The sequence below is a fragment of the Cervus canadensis genome, chromosome 5 (genome assembly GCF_019320065.1).
Source record: "Cervus canadensis isolate Bull #8, Minnesota chromosome 5, ASM1932006v1, whole genome shotgun sequence".
NCBI classification, from domain to species: Eukaryota; Metazoa; Chordata; class Mammalia; order Artiodactyla; family Cervidae; genus Cervus; species Cervus canadensis.
Genome location: NC_057390.1, coordinates 56,662,358 through 56,680,988, shown reverse-complemented (window position 1 = coordinate 56,680,988; position 18,631 = coordinate 56,662,358). Strand labels below are relative to the sequence as shown.

The 18,631-nt window shown below is 37.8% G+C and overlaps 1 protein-coding gene across 5 annotated transcripts in view; it reads left to right on the top strand.

Moving 5' to 3' along the window:
- The window catches only part of USP34 (ubiquitin specific peptidase 34), a 224,607-nt gene that overhangs the window by 62,019 nt on the left and 143,957 nt on the right, over positions 1–18,631 (top strand). For all 5 annotated transcript variants that reach the window (XR_006269446.1, XM_043468840.1, XM_043468843.1 and 2 more), the window contains exons 6-8: positions 7,062–7,129; positions 10,592–10,784; positions 12,245–12,306. Coding sequence is in view for 4 of the 5 variants with exons in the window: in XM_043468840.1 (XP_043324775.1) it covers positions 7,062–7,129; positions 10,592–10,784; positions 12,245–12,306 (323 nt within the window). In the remaining variant the exon portion in view is untranslated. The remainder of the gene's footprint in view (positions 1–7,061; positions 7,130–10,591; positions 10,785–12,244; positions 12,307–18,631) is intronic.

Sequence of the window (18,631 nt, the reverse complement as noted above, 5' to 3'; positions counted from 1 at the left end):
GTGTTGGAGAAGACTCTTGCGAGTCCCTTGGACTGCAAAGAAATCAAACCGGTCAATCCTAAAGGAAATCAGTACTGAATATTCATTGGAAGGACCGATGCTGAAGCTGAAACTCCAATACTTTGGTCACCTGGTGTGAAGAACTGACTCATTTGAAAAGACCCTGGTGCTGGGAAAAATTGTAGGCAGAGGATGAGATGGTTGGTTGGCATCACTGACTCAATGGACATGAATTTGATCAAGCTCTGGGAGTTGGTGATGGACAGGGAAGCCTGATGTGCTGCAGTCCATGGGGTCACAAAGAGTCGGGCTTAACTGAGTGGCTGAACTGAACCGAACCATGTATGTGAAATCACACATAATGCATCATGTATGGCTAGTTTTATTTAAAATTGAGATTGCATGTAGATGAAGTAGCTCAATTTCATTGTTGTATAATACTCCTTTAAAATACACTTCCATTGATCTGTTTTACTGGTGTTGGACATTTAGATTATTCAGAGTTATGTGGTGTCAGCAACCTCTTTCATGTCTTTTGGTGCATATGTGCATGTGTTTTATTTTGATATATATCTAGTAGTGGAATTTGTTGCTGACAAGTTATGCATAAAATCCCTTACACATTAATGTTAAGGTTTCCCTAAGTGATTGTATTAGTTTATACTCCTACCAGGAATGAGGTTTCCCATTGCTCCATATCCAAGCAAACATCTAGTGTTCTTACTCCTGATGGATGAATAGTGGTATCTCATTATGGTCTCCTTTTGTATTTTTAAATGACTAAAGAAATTGAACCCAATTTCATGGGCGATTAACCATTTGAATATTTTTTGAGAAGTGTCAGTTCAGGTTTATTAAATTCATTTAAAAAATCAAATTGTTTGCCTTTTCTTTACTGATATATGGAGATTCCTTATATGTTTTTTATACAAGTCTTTTGCCTGACATCCATGGATTACTAATACCTTCTTCAGCTCTGGTTTTGCTTTCCGTTCTCTTGTATCTTTTAAAGATGATTATTTTTAATATAACTGGCTCAGTGGTAAAGAGTTCATCTGTAATGAAGGAGATGCAGCAGTAGTAGTGGATTTGATCCCTAGACTGAGAAGATCCCCCAGAGAAGGAAATGGCAACCCATTTCTTGCCTGAGAAATCCCATGGACAGGAGCCTGGGGGGTACAGTCCATGGGGTTGCAAAGAGTCAGATACAAGTTAGCAACTGAAACAACAACAAATAGTTGATTTATAATATTATGCTAGTTTTAGGTATACAGCTTCATTTTCACTATAGGTTAGTACAAGATCCTGAACATTGTCCCATGTGCTATACAGTAAATCCTTGTTTATTTAAAAAAATTTTTGCTTATTGATATTTTTGGGTGTGCCGGGTCTTCGTTGTTGCATGCATTTTTCTGCAGTTGCAGTGAGTTGGGCCTGGCTTCTCGTTGTGGTGTGTTCTCACAGGCTCTAGGGTGAGTGCGCTGCAGTGGAACATGGGCTCAGTAGTTGTGACACAAGGGCTTGCTTATTTGCTCTCCAGCATGTGGGATCTTCCTAGACCAGAGATCTAGGAAGAAGATCTGCCTGCACTGGCAGGCAGATTCTTTACCACAGAGCCACCAGGGAAGCCCTTATTGTTTATAAGCCCTTATTTATATCTAAGGTGTGGTATGTATCTGTTAATCTCATTGCTGTAGTTCAGTTGCTCAGTCGTGTCTGACTGTTTGTGACCCCGTGGACAGCAGCACGCCAGCCTTCCCTGTCCTTCACTGTGTCCCAAAGTTTGCTCAAATTCATGTCCATTCTTTGGTGCTCAGACTTTCTTATGGTCCAACTCTCACATCTGTACATGACTCCTGGAAAGGCCATAGCTTTGACTATGCAAACCATTGTCAGCAAAGTGATATCTTTGCTTTTTAATATGCTGTCTAGGTTTGTCATAGGTTTCCTTCCAAGGAGGAAGCATCTTTTAATTTCATGGCTGCAGTCAGAGTCTGCAGTGATTTGGAGCCCCCAAATATAAAAGTCTGTCACTGCTTTCACAGTTTCCCTTTCTATTTGCATGAAGTGATGGGACCAGATGCCATGATCTTAGTTTTTTAAATGTTGAGTTTTAAGCCAGCTTTTTCACTCTCCTCTTTCACCTTGATCCAGAGGCTCTTTAGTTCCTCCTCACAGTCTGCCATTAGGGTGGTATCATTTGTGTATCTGAGGATGTTGGTACTTCTGGCAATCTTCATTCCAGCTTGTGATTCATCCAGCCTGACATTTTGCATGATGTATTCTGCATAGAAGTTGCATAAACAGAGAGACAATATATAGCGTTTTTGTACTCCTTTCCTAATTTTCAACCAGTCAGTTGTTCCATGTAGGATTCTAACTATTGTTTCTTGACCCACATACAGATTTCTCAGGAAACAGATAATGTTGTCTGGTATTCCTCTCTCTTAAAGAACTTTCCACAGTTTGTTGTGATCCACGTAGTCAATGAAGCTGAAGTAGATGTTAATCTCATACTCCCAATTTATCCCTCCCTCTCACCTTTCCCTTTGGTAACCGGAAGGGTTCTGTTTTGTACAGAAGTTGATTTGTATTATTTTTTTGGATTCCATATGAGTGATATAGAATTTGTCTATCTCTGCCTGACTTTCTTCACTATGTATGATAATATCTGGGTCCATTCCCATGTTGCTGCAAATGGCAAGTTTTTTTTTTTTTTTTTAATGGTTTAATAATGTTCTATCATACACACACACACACCCCCCCACCCACCCACCCCACTTAATGGATCATAGTCTTGTGGTAAAGGGGCTTGTGTAAATCAAGTTACGAGCCACACTGTGTAGGGCCACCCAGGATGGATGGATCGTAGTGAAGAGTTCAAAGAAAATGTGGTCCATTGGAGGAGGAAATGGGAATCCATTTCAGTATTCTTGCCTGGAGAACCCCATGAACAGTACGAAAAGGCAAAAAGATATGACACCGGAACCTGAGCCCCCTAGTTTAGAATGTCCAATGTGCTACTGGGGAAGAGCGAAGGACAATAAACCAGAGTTCAGAAAGAATGAAGGGGTTAGATCAAAGCAGAAATAATGCTCAGTTGTGGATGCGTCTGGTGGTGAAAGTAAAGTCTGATGCCATAAAGAAGTGTGTTGCATAGGAACTTGGAATATTAGGTCCTTGAATTAAGGTAAACTGGATGTGGTCAAGGAGGAATTGGCAAGATCGAACATTGACATCTTAGGAATTAGTGAACTGAAATGGATGGGAATGGTCAAATTTATTCAAATGACCATTGTATCTACTGCTGTAGGTAAGAATCTGTTGAAAAAAATGGAATAACCCTCATAGTCAATAAGAGTCCAAAATGCAGTACTTGGTTGCAGTCTCAAAAATGACAGAGTGGTCTCAATTTGTTTCAAAGGCAAACCATTCAACATCACAGGAATCAAGTCTGTGCCACAACTACTGATGCTGAAGAAATTGAAGTTGACTGGTTCTGTGAAAGACCTACAATACCTTTTGGAACACACACCAAAAAAAGGTGTCCTTTTTATCATAGGGATTAGGAAGTAGGATTAAAAGTAGGAAGTCAGGAGTTTTAACAGGCAAGTTTGGCCTTGGAGTACAAAATGAACAGCACAGAGTCTGAGTTTTTGTCAAGAGAACATGCTGGTCATAGCAAAAACCCTTTTCCAACAACCCAAGAGACTCTACACAAGGGCATCACCAGGTGGTCAGTACTGAAATTAGATTGATTATGTTATTTGCAGCCAAAGACGGAGAAGCTCAGTACAGTCAGCAAACACAAGACCTGGAGCTGACTGTGGCTCAGATCATGGATTCCTTATAAAATTCAGGCTTAAATTGAAGAGAGTAGGGAAAATCCCTAGATTGTTGAGGTATGACCTAACTCAAATTCTTTATGATTATATAGTTGAGGTGACAAATAGATTGAAGGGAGTAGATGTGATAGAGTGCCTGAAGAACTATGGATGGAGGTTTGCAACACTGTACAGCAGGCAGTGACCAAAACCATCCCAAAGAAAAAGAAATGCAGGAATGCTGTTTGTCTGTTTGAGGAGGCTTTACAAATGGCTTAGGAAAGAGAAGCCAAAAGCAAGGGAGAAAGGGAAAGATACACCCAACTGAATGTAGGGTTCCAGAGAATGGCAAGAAGAGATGAGAAGGCCTTTTTAAATGAACAATCCAAGGAAAGAGAGGAAAGCAATTAGGTGGGAAAACTAGAGATCACTTCAAGAAAATTAGAGAGATCAAGGATGCATTTCATGCAAGGATGGGCCTGATAAAGGACAGAAATGGTAAAGACCTATCAGAAGCAGAAGCGATAAAGAGGAGGAGGCAAGAATACATAGAACTATGCAAGAAGTCTTAATCACCTGGATAACGATGATGGTTTGGCCACTCACTTAGAGCCAGACATCCTGGAGAGAGAGATCAAGTGGGCCTGAGGACGCATTACTATGAATAAAGTTAGTGGGGGTGACAGATTGCAGCTGAGCTATTTCAGATCCTAAGTGATTGTGTTAAAGTGCTGTGATCAAAGGAATTCCAGAAAAATACTACTTTTGCTTCATTGATTACGCTACAGCTTTTGACTTGTGGATCACAACAAACTGTGGAAAAGTCTTAGAGATAGGAATAACAGACCACATTACCTTTCTCCTGAGAAACCTGTATGAGAGTCAAGAAGCAACAGGACATGGAACAAAGGACTGGTTCAGAATTGGGAAAGGAATATGAAAAGGCTGTATATTGTCACTGTGTTTATTTAATTTCTGTGCAAAGTACATTATACTAAATGCTGGGCTGGATGAATGACAAGCTCAAATCAAGATTGCCAGGAGAAATATCAACAGTCTCAATATGCAGATACCATTCTAATGTAAGAAAGTGAAGAGTAACTGAAGAGCTTCTTGATGAAGGTGCAAGAGAAGAATGAAAAAGTTGGGTTAAAATTCGATTGTAAAAAATCTAAGATCATGATACCTGGTCCCATCACTTCATGGCAAATAGAAGGGGAAAAAGTGGAAGTGGAAACAAATTTTATCTTCTTGGGCTCCCGAATCACTGTGGCTGGTGACTAGTCCCATGAAATTGAAAGATGCTTGCTCCTTGGAAGGAAGGCTATGACAAACCTAGAGAGTGTATTAAAGAGCAGATATATCACTTTGCCGACAAAGGTTTGCATAGTCAAATATATGGTTTTTCCAGTAGTCTCCAGGTGTGAGAGTTGGACAGGAAAGAAGGCTGAGCACTGAAGAATTGATGCTTTCAAATTGTGGTGATGGAGAAGACCTTGGACAGCAAAAGATCAAACCAGTCAATCCTAAAGGAGATCAACCCTGAATTTTCATTGGAAGGACTGATGCTGAAGCTGAAGCTCCAGTACTTTGGCCATCTGATGTGAAGAGCTGACTCTTTGGAAAAGTCCCTGATACTGGGACAGATTTAAGGCAAAATGAGAAGGATATGGCAAAGGATAGCCTCATCAACTCAGTGGACATGAATTTGAGGAAACTCTGGGAGATAGTGGAGGATAGGGGAGCCTGGCGTGCTGCAATTCATGAGGTCACAAAGAGTTGCACTTAGCAACTGAACAACAGCAACAAATGTGTATACCGTATTTTCTTTCTTCATTCATCTGTCGATGGACATTTAGATTACTTCTGTGTCTTCACTATTGTGAATAGTGTTCTTATGAACATTGGGGATGGATGTTTCTTTTTGAATTAGAGTTTTTTTTTTCTTTCTTTTTAGAATATATGCCTAGAAGTGGGATTGCTGGATCATATGGTAACTCTATTTTTAGTTTTTATCAGAATCTCTAGACTTTTTTGTTGTGGCTTCACTAATTTACATTGCCACCTATGCTGCAGGAAGGTTCCCTTTTCTCTCTATCCTCTCCAGCATTTGTTATCTGTAGTCTTTTTGATGATGGCCATTCTGAATTATGTGAGGTGATAGCTCATTGTAATTTTGATTTTCAGTAAGGATTGCCTTTAATCTTAATGGAGTATAATGTATAAGAAATTTTTTCTTATGGTTAATATTTTCATTAATGGTTAAAAAAGTCTTATTCTCAGGTTATGAAGATATTTTTCCATTTTCTGGAAGTTTTGTTGTGTTACTTTGTCATTTTGACCTGTAATTCCATGGTAATTGACTGTGTGTGGTGTATGTGAGGGATTAGGATTCATTTTCTTTTTCATATAGACAACTGCTGGTCCTGTCACTATTTGTAGCGAAGACAGTTCTTTCCTCTTTGTTTTGCAGCATCATTTTGTCATAAATCAAGTATCTTTATGTGTCTTCTTGAGCATGGTCTCAGATTTCTATTATGTTCCATTTGTCTATTTGATTAGTCTTGTGCTGTTTTTCATACTATCTTAATTTTTGCTTTTTAAGAAGTCTTGTTATGCGGTAAAGCAAGTTTTACCTCCTTGTCATTTAAAAAAAACAATTTAAGATGTAATTGACATTTAGGGCTTTCCAGGTGGCTCAGTGGTTAATAATCCATCTGCCAACACAGGAGACATGGGTTTGATCCCTGGTCGAGGAACTAAGATGCCACATGCCATGGGGAAACTCATCTGCACTCTACAACCACTGAGCCTGTGTGCCACAACTAGAGAGAAGCTGGAGTGCCACAACGAAGACCCAACATAGCCTAATAAATAAATACATACATAATTTAAAAAACCAAGATGATTTATGAAAAAATTATATAGTTATATTGTATTTGGGTTGCTACCATGCAAAGAGGTATAGAATAGCAGGTAGTAAGATACTTCTTGGATTGATGGTTCTCCCTTTTTATCAAGATGCTGATGGTAATTCTTCAGGTTGATTTTAGGTATATGTATTAGAAATATATAGGTTAAACTACTTGTATGTATTCAGTCATATTTCTTAGTTTATCCTTTACAAAATAGATATTTAGGTTTTAGATGTAGCAAAATACTAAATGTTCTTGTTCTTAAAGACATGTACTTCACATATTCATTATACATTAATATTGCTTTTATGTTTCTTTATAGATTAGAATATGGCTGCATATCCCTGCTGTCATGCAGCACATTATTCCTTTTAGGACATATGTTATCAGGTAAGTTTATAAAACTTTTCTCCCCTTGTTGTCAATATAGTAGTGTTTAAACTGTTCATATAATAGTACAGAATTATATTGTTTGAAAGTCCTTTGTATTCACATTGTCCAGAGAAAGTTTTAATTGAAAATTTATATTTTTTAATGAGCATATGTATTTTTATATTTAATGTTTACTTTTAAGCAATTCATGTTGGAATTTTTTTTCAATGAGTATAAAGAATGAGAGATTTAACAGTGGTTGCATGATATTCTGCTATATTCAGTAAGCAAATATATACTAAGTTTTATAGGCACAGGGAATATAGCAGAGAAGAAAAATTACCTCCTTTTGTGTAGTCTGTGTACACAGTAAAAATAATAGAGTCCATTAGAAAGTCATGAGTACCAGCTATTAAAAAGAATGCATTTGAATCAGTTCTAATGAGGTGGATGAAACTGGAGCCTATTATACAGAGTGAAGTAAGTCAGAAAAACACTGATACTGTATATTAACGCATATATATGGAATTTAGAAAGATGGTAACGAAGACCCTATATGTGAGACAGCAAAAGAGACACAGATGTAAAGTACAGTCTTTTGGACTCTGTGGGAGAAGGCGAGGGTGGGATGACTTGAGAGAATAGCATTGAAACATGTATATTACCATATGTGAAACAGGTCGCCAGCCCAAGTTCGATGCATGAGACAGGGTGCTCAGGGCTGGTGCACTGGGATGACCCTGAGGGATGAGGTGGGGAGGGAGGTGGGAGGGGGGTTCAGGATGGGGAACACATGTATACCCATGGCTGATTCATGTTAATGTATGGCAAAGACCACTACAATATTGTAAAGTAATTAGTCTCCAATTAAAATAAATAAATTAAAAAATAAAAAAGAAATTCATGAGTACTACAGAGAAAAATAATGGCAAGGGTGGGTTGAGAGTTCTAGAAGGTGGGTCACGATTAGTAACTGTGGGTATGGAGAAGGTCTCATTGAGGAGCAAGTGATACTTGTGTTTTCTAAGTCTCAACCTATGAAGGAAACCTACGACGAAGATAGAGAAGAATTGTATTGTTTAAATGTAGGGTGTAAGCTGTTGGTGTTCTCAGATTGTGTTTCTTGATAATATTTAAGAGTTCTTTATAATTTTTCTTATTCTTGCATTTGCAAAAATTTAGTGCTTACTATTTTCCAGTTACTATCTAAGTTATTGGAGAAAGTATCAGGAAAAGAATCAGATAATGCTGAATCCTGTGCAAGTAAAGATATAAGGTGATAGAGAATATGAGGCCTTTCAGAAAGGTGACATCTGAAGAACATGAATCTGCTCATCAGATATTAATTAGAAGGACATATTTCAGGTAGAAGGAACATAAAGGCATAGGCTTTGAAGTTGGAAGGAATATGACATTAAAAAACTAGACGTAGATTGACAGAGAATAATGTACAGGGAAGTTCGATTATGATATGATTGATAAATTATTTAGGACCTTCAAGCTGTTGCAAGGAATTTGAATTTACTTTTAGCAGTGGGGTCTATTGAAGGGCTTTAAGTAGATGAATCCTGATGGTTTTGTTTTTTTTTTTAATAGCTTAGTTTTCTAAAAAGATTTGGTTATTTTGTTTATGGCTGTGCTGGGTCTTCACTGAGTCAGGCCCGTGGGCTCTGTCCAGCGGCGGAGAGGAGGGGCTTCTCTTGTGGCAGAGCGCAGGCTCCAGGTGCACAGGCTTCAATAGTTGTGGCACACGGGACTCAGTTGCCCTGCGGCATGGGATCGTCCTGGACCAGGGACTGAAAGTGTGTCCATTGCATTGGCAGATGAGTTCTTAACCACTGGATCACCAGGGAAGCCCTCATAGTGGTTTTTAAAAGATCAGGTTGGCCTTTCAGTAGCTTGGAAATTGCCTCATAAATTATAGGAGGGTTGAAGGAGAAGCTGGGAGACCGACTGAAAATGCAGTAGTCCTGGAAAGAAGTTACAGATACTTGTACAAGGATTGTTGATAAGCAGTAAACTTGTACAAGGTTCTTGTTATATTTTGCAGATTCATTGGATATAGTTGAGAATGAAAGCAACAAGATTGGTGATTGTGGAGTTTAAGAAATGACACTTAACCCTCTTCTTGATTCCTCTTTTTGCAGTTGGTATCATTAATTGACATGGGAAAGACTGGGAGAGTTTAAAGACTTCATTTTTACATGCCTGTGGGACATTTAAGTGACAGTAGGAAATTGGGAGTAAAAGCATGTAATTTAGAACAATAGCATTAATTTAGGAGTTGTCAGCATAAAGAATCCCTTTTAGAATCTTCTGGAGTAAATGAACTCATCTAGGGAGAGAATGTAGAAAGAGAATAGAAATGAATCTAGGATGGAGGCCTGTATCAGGTTGCTTTTGCTGTGTAAGAAAACATCCAGCACTAGTAACTTTTTAACAGCCATTTATCATTTCTCACAGGTCCCCAGTTGGTTAGCTCTTCCAGTTTGTGTTGACTTGGCTGGACCGGCATGCTCTAGGATAGATAACTTCATTCATTTGTCTTGTGGTTGGCAGGAGGAATGGTCTCGGGTGGAGATAGGTGCTCATATATTTTTTGGCAGTTGGCTGGATGTTATTTGGGGCATTAGCCATGTGTCTCTCATCCAGTAGGCTTTCCTGAGTCCATTTTCTTGGTAGTTGAAGAGTTCCCAGCAATAGAGAGCAAGCCCAAATGCTTTTTAAGCTTTTGCTGTGTCACATCTCTTTGTGCCATTGGCCAAAGGTACTTTCATGGCAAAGTTCAGGAGCAAGGAAGTAGAGAAATGGCACTTTTGATAGGAAGAGTGGTGAAGTCACATTGCAGAGACTGCTGTATGAAGTGATGGGAGGGATATGGAGCCTTTTTGCAATGCATTATGAGCCCTGAGGACCAGTAATGTTGAAAGGTTGGGTAGAGGAGGAGGAACCAACCAAATAATATAGGAAGGGCCTGAGAAGAAAACCAGTGGATTGTGATTTTTGAAACCCAAATAATGCTGTTTAAAAAGTACACATTTTGAAGGATTTTGGCTGTGTCAGGAAGTAGATATGTTGTTTGTGTGACGTTAACTGAAACTTACTAAAAACAAGAGCTATATACATGGCAGGTGTTAGAGAATAGAAAGCTTTACTGGAGGTGTGGGTACAGAATCTGATGTTAAACAACTTGTCTCTGTGTAGTTTCTTCCTCCTTCCGCCCACCTTCTATGTTGTGTTAGACTTTGCAGTTTCTAATTTCATGTTGAACTCTCAGCAAAGGACACATTGCCACAGGTCACAATCCTTGAAGCATCACTTAGAAATAGTTTAAATTGGGGATATTAATCCCAGGATGTCAGGTTCTGTTGTACTAAACATTTTGAAGTTAGGGAGCAAAGGAATATTATTGAATTTTTAAGTGGGATTAAGAAATAGTTTGCAAGTTTTTGTGTATGTTGTATTTCTGAATCATTTCAGGTATTTATGCAAGCTCTCTGATCAGGAGTTAAGGCAGAGTGCGGCTCGCAACATGGCTGACTTAATGTGGAGCACAGTGAAAGAACCGTTGGACACGACGTTGTGCTTTGATAAAGAAAGCCTAGATCTTGCATTTAAGTACTTTATGTCACCTACGTTGACTATGAGGTTGGCTGGACTAAGTCAGATAACTGTAAGCTATTTTTGTTTTATTTTTGGTAATTTTTTGTTTGCCTTCTCAGGCTATCATAATCATCATAACACCTACTGCTTATGGAGCCACCTATGCCATGCTCGGCATTGTGCTAAGGACTTTAGGTGCATTACTTTGTGTGGTCCTTACAAATCATTTCTTATGTGTTCTCTTTTCTCCTATTTTAAATGTGAAAGGCAGGGACTTAGAAGGGTTTATACCTTAGGTCTTTCTGATTTCCAGGTCCAACTCCTTCAGTTTTATATATATGTATATATTTATTTATTTATTTTTGGTAAATTTTCCCCCTTCTTTTTTCAAAAAAATATTTATTATTATTTATTTCATTGTGCCAGATCTTAGTTGCAGCAAGTGAGATCTAGTTCCCTGACCAGGAATTGAACCCAGGCTCCCTGCATTTGTAGCATGGAGTCTTAGCCACTGGACCACCAGGGAAGTCCTAACTGTTCAGTTTTTTACATTTAGAAAGCAATGTTTTCAGGGAGAAAAAGAATTGAAGATTATGACTAATTCATTTCAGGTAGAAGCTGCAGATTATTGGGCCATAGGCCAAATTTGACTAACAGAAACATTTGGTTTGCACAGTAGCAAATACTGTTTTAAGTGGTGAGAAATGCATATTATTAGCTTCTTTCAGAGGGGCGGGTGGCAAGAATCTGGTGTTCTTGAATCTGTCTTCTTGCATGACAGTTTGCTAGAGCTAAGTAGTTAGCTGCATTTTTCAGGATGGATATGCTTACTCTGGTTTACAAAGGTGTGTATTAGATTTACTCCTTTATATTTACTATCTATTTTTATAGTGTAGTTATTCTGAAGTGGCTAGATTTTGCCCATGTATTAGACTGTAAATGTAGAAAACCATGGCAGTTTCCCAAATCAAATCTTAAAAAGTATAGGTCTGGGAAGCCTTTCTCAAAATTCACTGGGCTTCCGAGGTGGCGCTAGTGGTAAAGAACCTGTCTGCCAATGCAGGAGACATGAGAGACAGGGTTTGGTCCCTGAGTTGGGAAGATCCCCAGGAGGAGGGCATGGCAATCCACTCCAGTATTCTTGCCTGGAGAAATTCCCATGGCAGAGGAGCCTGGCAGGCTACAATCCGTGGGGTCTCAAGGAATCTGACACTACTGAAGTGACTTGGCATGCACACAATGACATGTTACTTGCCGCTTTGCATTAAATTTTTGTGATTTTCCACTTATTCAGCTTTTTTCTAACATTCTCAGTGAAATAAAGCTGAAGTATTGCTTGTAGAATGGATTCATGTTTAAAAATTAAAAACGAAATAGGAAGTATATATGTATATTTGATGATCTTATATTTTATAATTTTGATCTGATTATTGCTTTCTGATCTACATATCAAATACATAAAACTGTGTTTCTTGCCAGTTGCTAACATGCAAGAATAATTTTGGAAAAATATGTTTCTTTTCTGTATAGAATCAGCTTCACACCTTCAATGATGTGTGCAATAATGAATCATTGGTATCAGACACAGAAACGTAAGTAATTTATGCATAAGTACACCATTTCAATGTGTAGCTGTTTATATGATAAATATAACTGTGACTTTATTTGATTTGAAGTGTTCACTGGAAATATTTTGCCCTGTGGTATAGCCTTTAATAAGCTTTCAGAGGAATATATTGCAAGACTTAAAACATATAGTGTTATTTTTCACAAAATACAAAGAGAGACTATATAGGAGAACTTACTAGTAAAGAATATGGTACTGATAGTTTTCAGAAACCACACTTGATGCGGGAAAAGCTCTCATTTAACACATTTATTTTGGGGAAAAACCAAGTTCATGATGCTCATGTGTGAAAAGAAGTAGTTTTAATAACCTACAGCTTTTTAAAGTACTTAGAAATGCTTATTTTTCTAATATTCTATTTAGTTGTCCATCCAGCATAGAAATCGTTTTTTAAAATCTCAGTTGGGTAGTAATATTTTCTGCTTTAACAGAGTTCATTAGTTTTATTTTTGCTGTGCCACTGCACAGCTTGCAGAATCTTAGTTCCCTGTGGTGGTTTTAGTGGCTGAGTTGTGTGGGACTCTTTTGTGACCCCATGGACTGTAGCCCACCAGAGTCCTCTGTCCATGGCATTTCCCAGGCAAGAATACTGGAGGGGGTTGCCATTTCCTTCTCTAGTGGATTCTCCAGAACCTAGGGATTGAAGTCTCTTGCTTGGCAGGCAGATTCTTTACTTCTGAGCCACTGACTAGGGATCAGACCCACACTCTTGGTCGTGAAAGTGTGGAATCCTAACCACTGTATCGCCAGAGAATTCCTCAGAGTTACATAGTTTTGTGTGCATTGATCTTTGTTCTGCTCTATGGTGCTAATTTCAGTTGAATCCATCCCTCCATGAGTTTGGAAACCAGAGACTATGCCTGTACTTTTTTTCCTCACATATTACAGTTATTAGATATATGGCCTGGCAGGTCATTCACTTTTGGCAACATTTTTTGTCAGTTTAAGTCACCTTAAAATGTGTGGCCCAAAAAAAAAAAAAATGTGTGGCCCAGAATTGGTGGTAGCTTTATAAATTCTGGTTCATGCTAGGAGTCCTATTTCACACAGTCAAGACAGTAAGTAGATGATATCCAATGTATATTAAACTACATGTCTGTATTTCCCTTTTGACATCTCATTGCATCCCCTTGCACCCCTTCAGACTGCCTTTAAGAGAATTTTAAGATTGCGAATGAAGTAATCACTCCCCATCCCTGCAAAAAGACAGAAATTAAAAGTCTTGGACTCACCAGTGCAGTAACCCCACATGTACAGGCTAGGTTTTTATGTTCCTGCGGATAGAGAGTAAGAAGGAATTCCATTAAAAAAAGTGTGAAGTTTATACATACTAAAGACATGCTTAAGAGGGAGGGGATTAAAAGTTTTGAGAAATGGTTAGTAGAGATGCTTTAAGTTGGGAAGAGAAGAGTTTGTACAGTGTGAAAAGATTGGAGCAAATACAAAAAGTGTGATAAACATTGTTGGAGCCAGTGAATTGTGTCTGTCTTTTTAAGCAGTTTTATTAAGGTATAGATAATGCACATATCATAAAACTCACCTGTTTTTATAATGAATTTTAGCAAATTTACAGAGTTGTACAACTTTCATCACAGTCCAATTGTAGAACATTTATATCACTTCAGAAAGATCCGTTTTGCCCATTTGTAGTCAGTTGTATCCCCCCCACTCGTCCTGTACCATGGCATGTGGAATCTTAGTTCCCTGGACAGGGATTGCACCCATGGCCCCTGCAGTGGAAGCTCAAGAGCCTTACCCACTGGACTGCCAGGGAATTATGTCAATCCCCATTCTTTGCTTGTTTTTTTTTTTTTCTTTGCTTGTTTTTTAAAATTAATTAATTTATTTTAATTGGAGGCTAATTACTTTATAATATTGTAGTGGTTTTTGCCATACATTGACATGAATCAGCCGTGGGTGTACATGTGTTCCCCATCCTGAACCCTCTCCCCACCTCATCCCTCAGGGTCATCCCAGTGCACCAGCCCTGAGCACCCTGTCTCATGCATTGAACTTGGGCTGGCGATCTGTTTCACATATGGTAATATACATGTTTCAATGCTATTCTCTCAAATCATCCCACCCTCGCCTTCTCCCACAGAGTCCAAAAGACTGTTCTTTACATCTGTGTCTCTTTTTCTGTTTTGCATATAGGGTCATCGTTACCATCTTTCTAAATTCCATATATATGCGTTAATATACTGTATTGGTGTTTTTCTTTCTGACTTATTTCACTCTGTATAATAGGCTCCAGTTTCATCCACCTCATTAGAAGTGATTCAAATGCATTCTTTTTAATAGCTGAGTAATATTCCATTGTGTATATGTACCACAGCCTTCTTATCCATTCGTCTGCCAGTGGACATCTAGGTTGCTTCCATGTCCTGGCTATTGTAAACAGTGCTGTGATGAACACTGGGGTACCCGTGTCTCTTTCAGTTCTGATTTCCTCAGTGTGTATGCCCAGCAGTGGGTCAATCCCCATTCTTATCCCCAGCCCCATTAATCATCTTTGTCTATAGATTTGCCCATTTTGGGGATTTGCTGTAAATGGAATCATATGATAGTGTTTATTTTCAGTTGCCACCTTTCACTTACACTGTTTATTTTGCGGTTCATTTATGTTGTGGTGTGAATCAGTACTTCATTCCTTTTTATTGGTGAATAGTGTTACGTTATGTAGGTTTATCACATTTTGTTTATTCTTTTACCAAATTGATGGATATTTTGATTGTTCTACTTTTTGGTTAGTATGAATAATGCTACTTTAAACATTTGTGTACAAGTTTTTTTGTGGACATATGTTTTCATTTCTCTTGGTAGATAAGTAGGAGTATGGTCAGCTGGTTTGTAAGGTCATTTTGTTTTTAACTTTTAAAGAAACTGTCAAAATGTTTTCCAACATTCCTGTATTATATTTCCACTAGCAATATATGAAAGTTTCAGTTTTTCCCCAATCCCATCAACACTTGTTTTTACCTGCATTTTTGATTATAGCCATTATAGTGGGTGTTAGTGTCATTTCATTATGACTTTAATTTGTATTTGCCTAATTACCAGTGATGTTGAGCATCTTTTTATATGGTTATTTGCCAGTCTATTTCTTCTTTGGTGAATTGTTTGTTCACTTTTTGCCTTAGTTTTTAGTTGGGTTATTTGTCTTGTGTTACAGATTAACATACAGTCTGTACCACAGAATGTTCATGTGTGCTTAGGAAGACTTTATTCAGCTATTGTATGGAGTGTTCTATAGGTATCTCTTAGGTCTAGAGAATTTGTAATGTTTGTCTTCAGTATCCTTGTTGATTTTTTATCTACTTGTTCCAGTCTGTTCTTAAAAGTAGGACATTGAAGTCTCTGACTGCAGTTTATTCTCATTTTGTGGATTCTGTTTTTATTAATTTGCCTGTGTGCTACAGTTTGTTTGTAACCCCTAAATCAGCACTTGTGGTTCTTCACAGTCTTGCTGAAATGCATAGAGCAATAAGAAGGTCTCCCAACATGCACATTCCCCAGCTGAAGTCATATAAGGTGATGCTCTGTTTTCTTGTTTTAGCATTGGTTCAGAAAGGACCAAGGGATGGAAGTGGTAGGAGGCCATGCAGTATAGTGCAAGAAGCTGTGACTCTGGGCCAGTTGGAGGGATATGAGTCTCACGTCCAGTACTTAATATTGGGGATGTCATGTGTGGATGTGAGAGTTGGACTGTGAAGAAAACTGAGCACCAAAGAATTGATGCTTTTGAACTGTGGTGTTGGAGACTTTTCAGAGTCCCTTGGACTGCAAGGAGATTTCACCCAGTCCATCCTAAAGAAAATCATGCCTGAATATTCATTGGAAGGACTGATGCTGAAGCTGAAACTCCAATACTTTGGCCACCAGATGGGAGGAGCTGACTCATTTGAAAAGACCCTGATGGTGGGAAAGATTGAAGTCAGGGGGAGAAGGGGACGACAGAGGAGGAGATTATTGGATGGCATCCCCGATTTGATGGACATGAGTTTGAGTAAACTCGGGGAGTTGGTGATTGACAGGGAGGCCTGGTGTGCTGCAGTCCATGGGGTCGCAAAGAGTTGGACACGACTGAGCAGCTGAACTGAACTGAGCCATCTGACTGAACACTTATGAAGCTCATTTTCTCTTTTGTAAAACGAAAATAGAATCTGAAAAGAAGTTCTTTTTTTTTTTTAGAATTTGATATTCAGGAGTTCAATATGAGTTTATTCAGTGCAGGTATTTTATAGCATTGAGTTGCCATGAGTAAAAAATGAGAATTGACTGTATTTATTTGTTCTTTCAGTTCTATGGTGAAATAGAATATACAATGGAATACTATTCACTCATAAAAAGAATGAAATTTTGCCATTTATGGTAACGTGGATGGGCCTTGAGGGCATTATACTAAGTGAAATAAGTCAGAAAGATATCATATGGTCTCATTTATATACAGACTGTAAAAACCAAAAACCCTAAGCTCAAAGGTAGAATATATTGGTAGTTGTTAGAGGTGTGGAGGTCAGAGGAGGGCAGAAGAGGTGAGGGAGGTCAAAAGGTACAAATGTCTAGTTACAAAATAAGTAAGTTATGGGAGTGGTAATGTATAGCATGGTGGCTATAGTTAATAATATTGTATTGCATATTTGAAAATTGTTAGAGTAGATCTTAAAAGTCCTCATCAGAAAGGAAAAAAAAATTTTGTAACACTATCATAGTGGATGTTAACTAGATTTACTCTAACAGTCATTTAGCTATATATACAAATATTGACTCATCATGTTGTGCATTTGGAACTAATAATGTTATTTGTCAGTTTTACCTCAATTATAAAAAGTTTTAAGAAAAAGAGGATCAAAGAAAACAACATGGTAACACTTAACTGAGAGCCATGTCTCTTTTTCCGGAGGGAATGGGGAAGGGGAAGGATGTTGATGAACTTTTTATGATGACAGTTTTACATAAAGGGAAAAGTCTCCCTTGCATTGTTCTGACTGAAGTGGAAACTTCAAAACAAATATTAGTTTTGTGAAACAATATTTCTTTGAAGAATTTCTGCAAATGAACTGTAGACCAAATTGTGTACTTAATGTTACTATGTGAGATTTGCATTTAATCAGAGTCCTGTTCTTTCAGTCAGTCTAACCAGTGAGGCACATTATTGCACTGAGTCATTCTTTTAAAGAGAACCCACTCTAGGAAGCACTTGATGCTAATAACATGTTCTTTTTATTCATTAAAGCAGTGGGTAATAGTAATCTAAAAAAAACATTCAGGGGTTCAGTATTAGCTAACTCAGCGCCGTGACATTGTAAGATACAACTACCAGGGGTGATGAGAATTGGCTGTTCTGTCTCAGTTTTTGTTGGTTTTGGCTGCATGTACTTGAGAACATTTTGTTGGGTACACTCTGTTTATAGTTACTATGTTATGTTGATAATTTCATACTTTCATCATCCTAAAATGTCCCTCTTCGTCTCTTTAAAACAATATTTTGGAAACAACAACAACAACAACAACAGCAACAACATTTGGCTTAGTTCATTTCGTTTGATGTTAGTATAGCCAGTGTAACTTTATTATGTTTACTCTTTTTCCACCCTCTTACTTTCAACCTGTTTGTATTTTTGGATCTAACATACATCTCTTGATGACAGCATTTGGTTGGATTGGAAAAAAAAAGCCAACCAAATGTACTCTTAACAGTACTCTCTTATGATTGTATTATTTAATTCAGTCATTGTATAGTTGGAGTTATGCCTGCCATTTTGCTTTTGGTTTTTTAATGTCTTAATTAAAATTTTTTTTCTGTTTCTCCTTTACTGCCTTATTTTGTAGTGTATATAGTAGTATAGTTGTCTCTTGGTATGTGTTGGGAATTGGTTTTGGACCACCTGAGGATACCAAAATGTAAGTGTTATGTAAATAGTTGTCAGCATGTGGCAAATTCAACTTTTGCGTTTTGGAACTTCCTGGAATTTTTTTAAGAAATATTTTTGATCCTCTTTTGTTTGCATCTATGGATGCAGAATCTGTGGATATAGAGAGCCAACTGTATACCATTTTAATTCTATTTTTTTATACTTTAAAAATTAGTGGTTGCCTTATGGGTTATAGTATGCATCTTTATTACTGTCTACTTCAGATTAATAACAATTCTGTAAAATATAGGAACATTGCTTCAGAATAGCTGTATTTTCTGATAAAAAGTCTGTTGCTAACCTTATTGTAGTTCTTCTGTATGTGTTTTTTTTGTTTTTGTTTTTTTTTGCTGTTTTTAAGATTTTTCTGTTGGT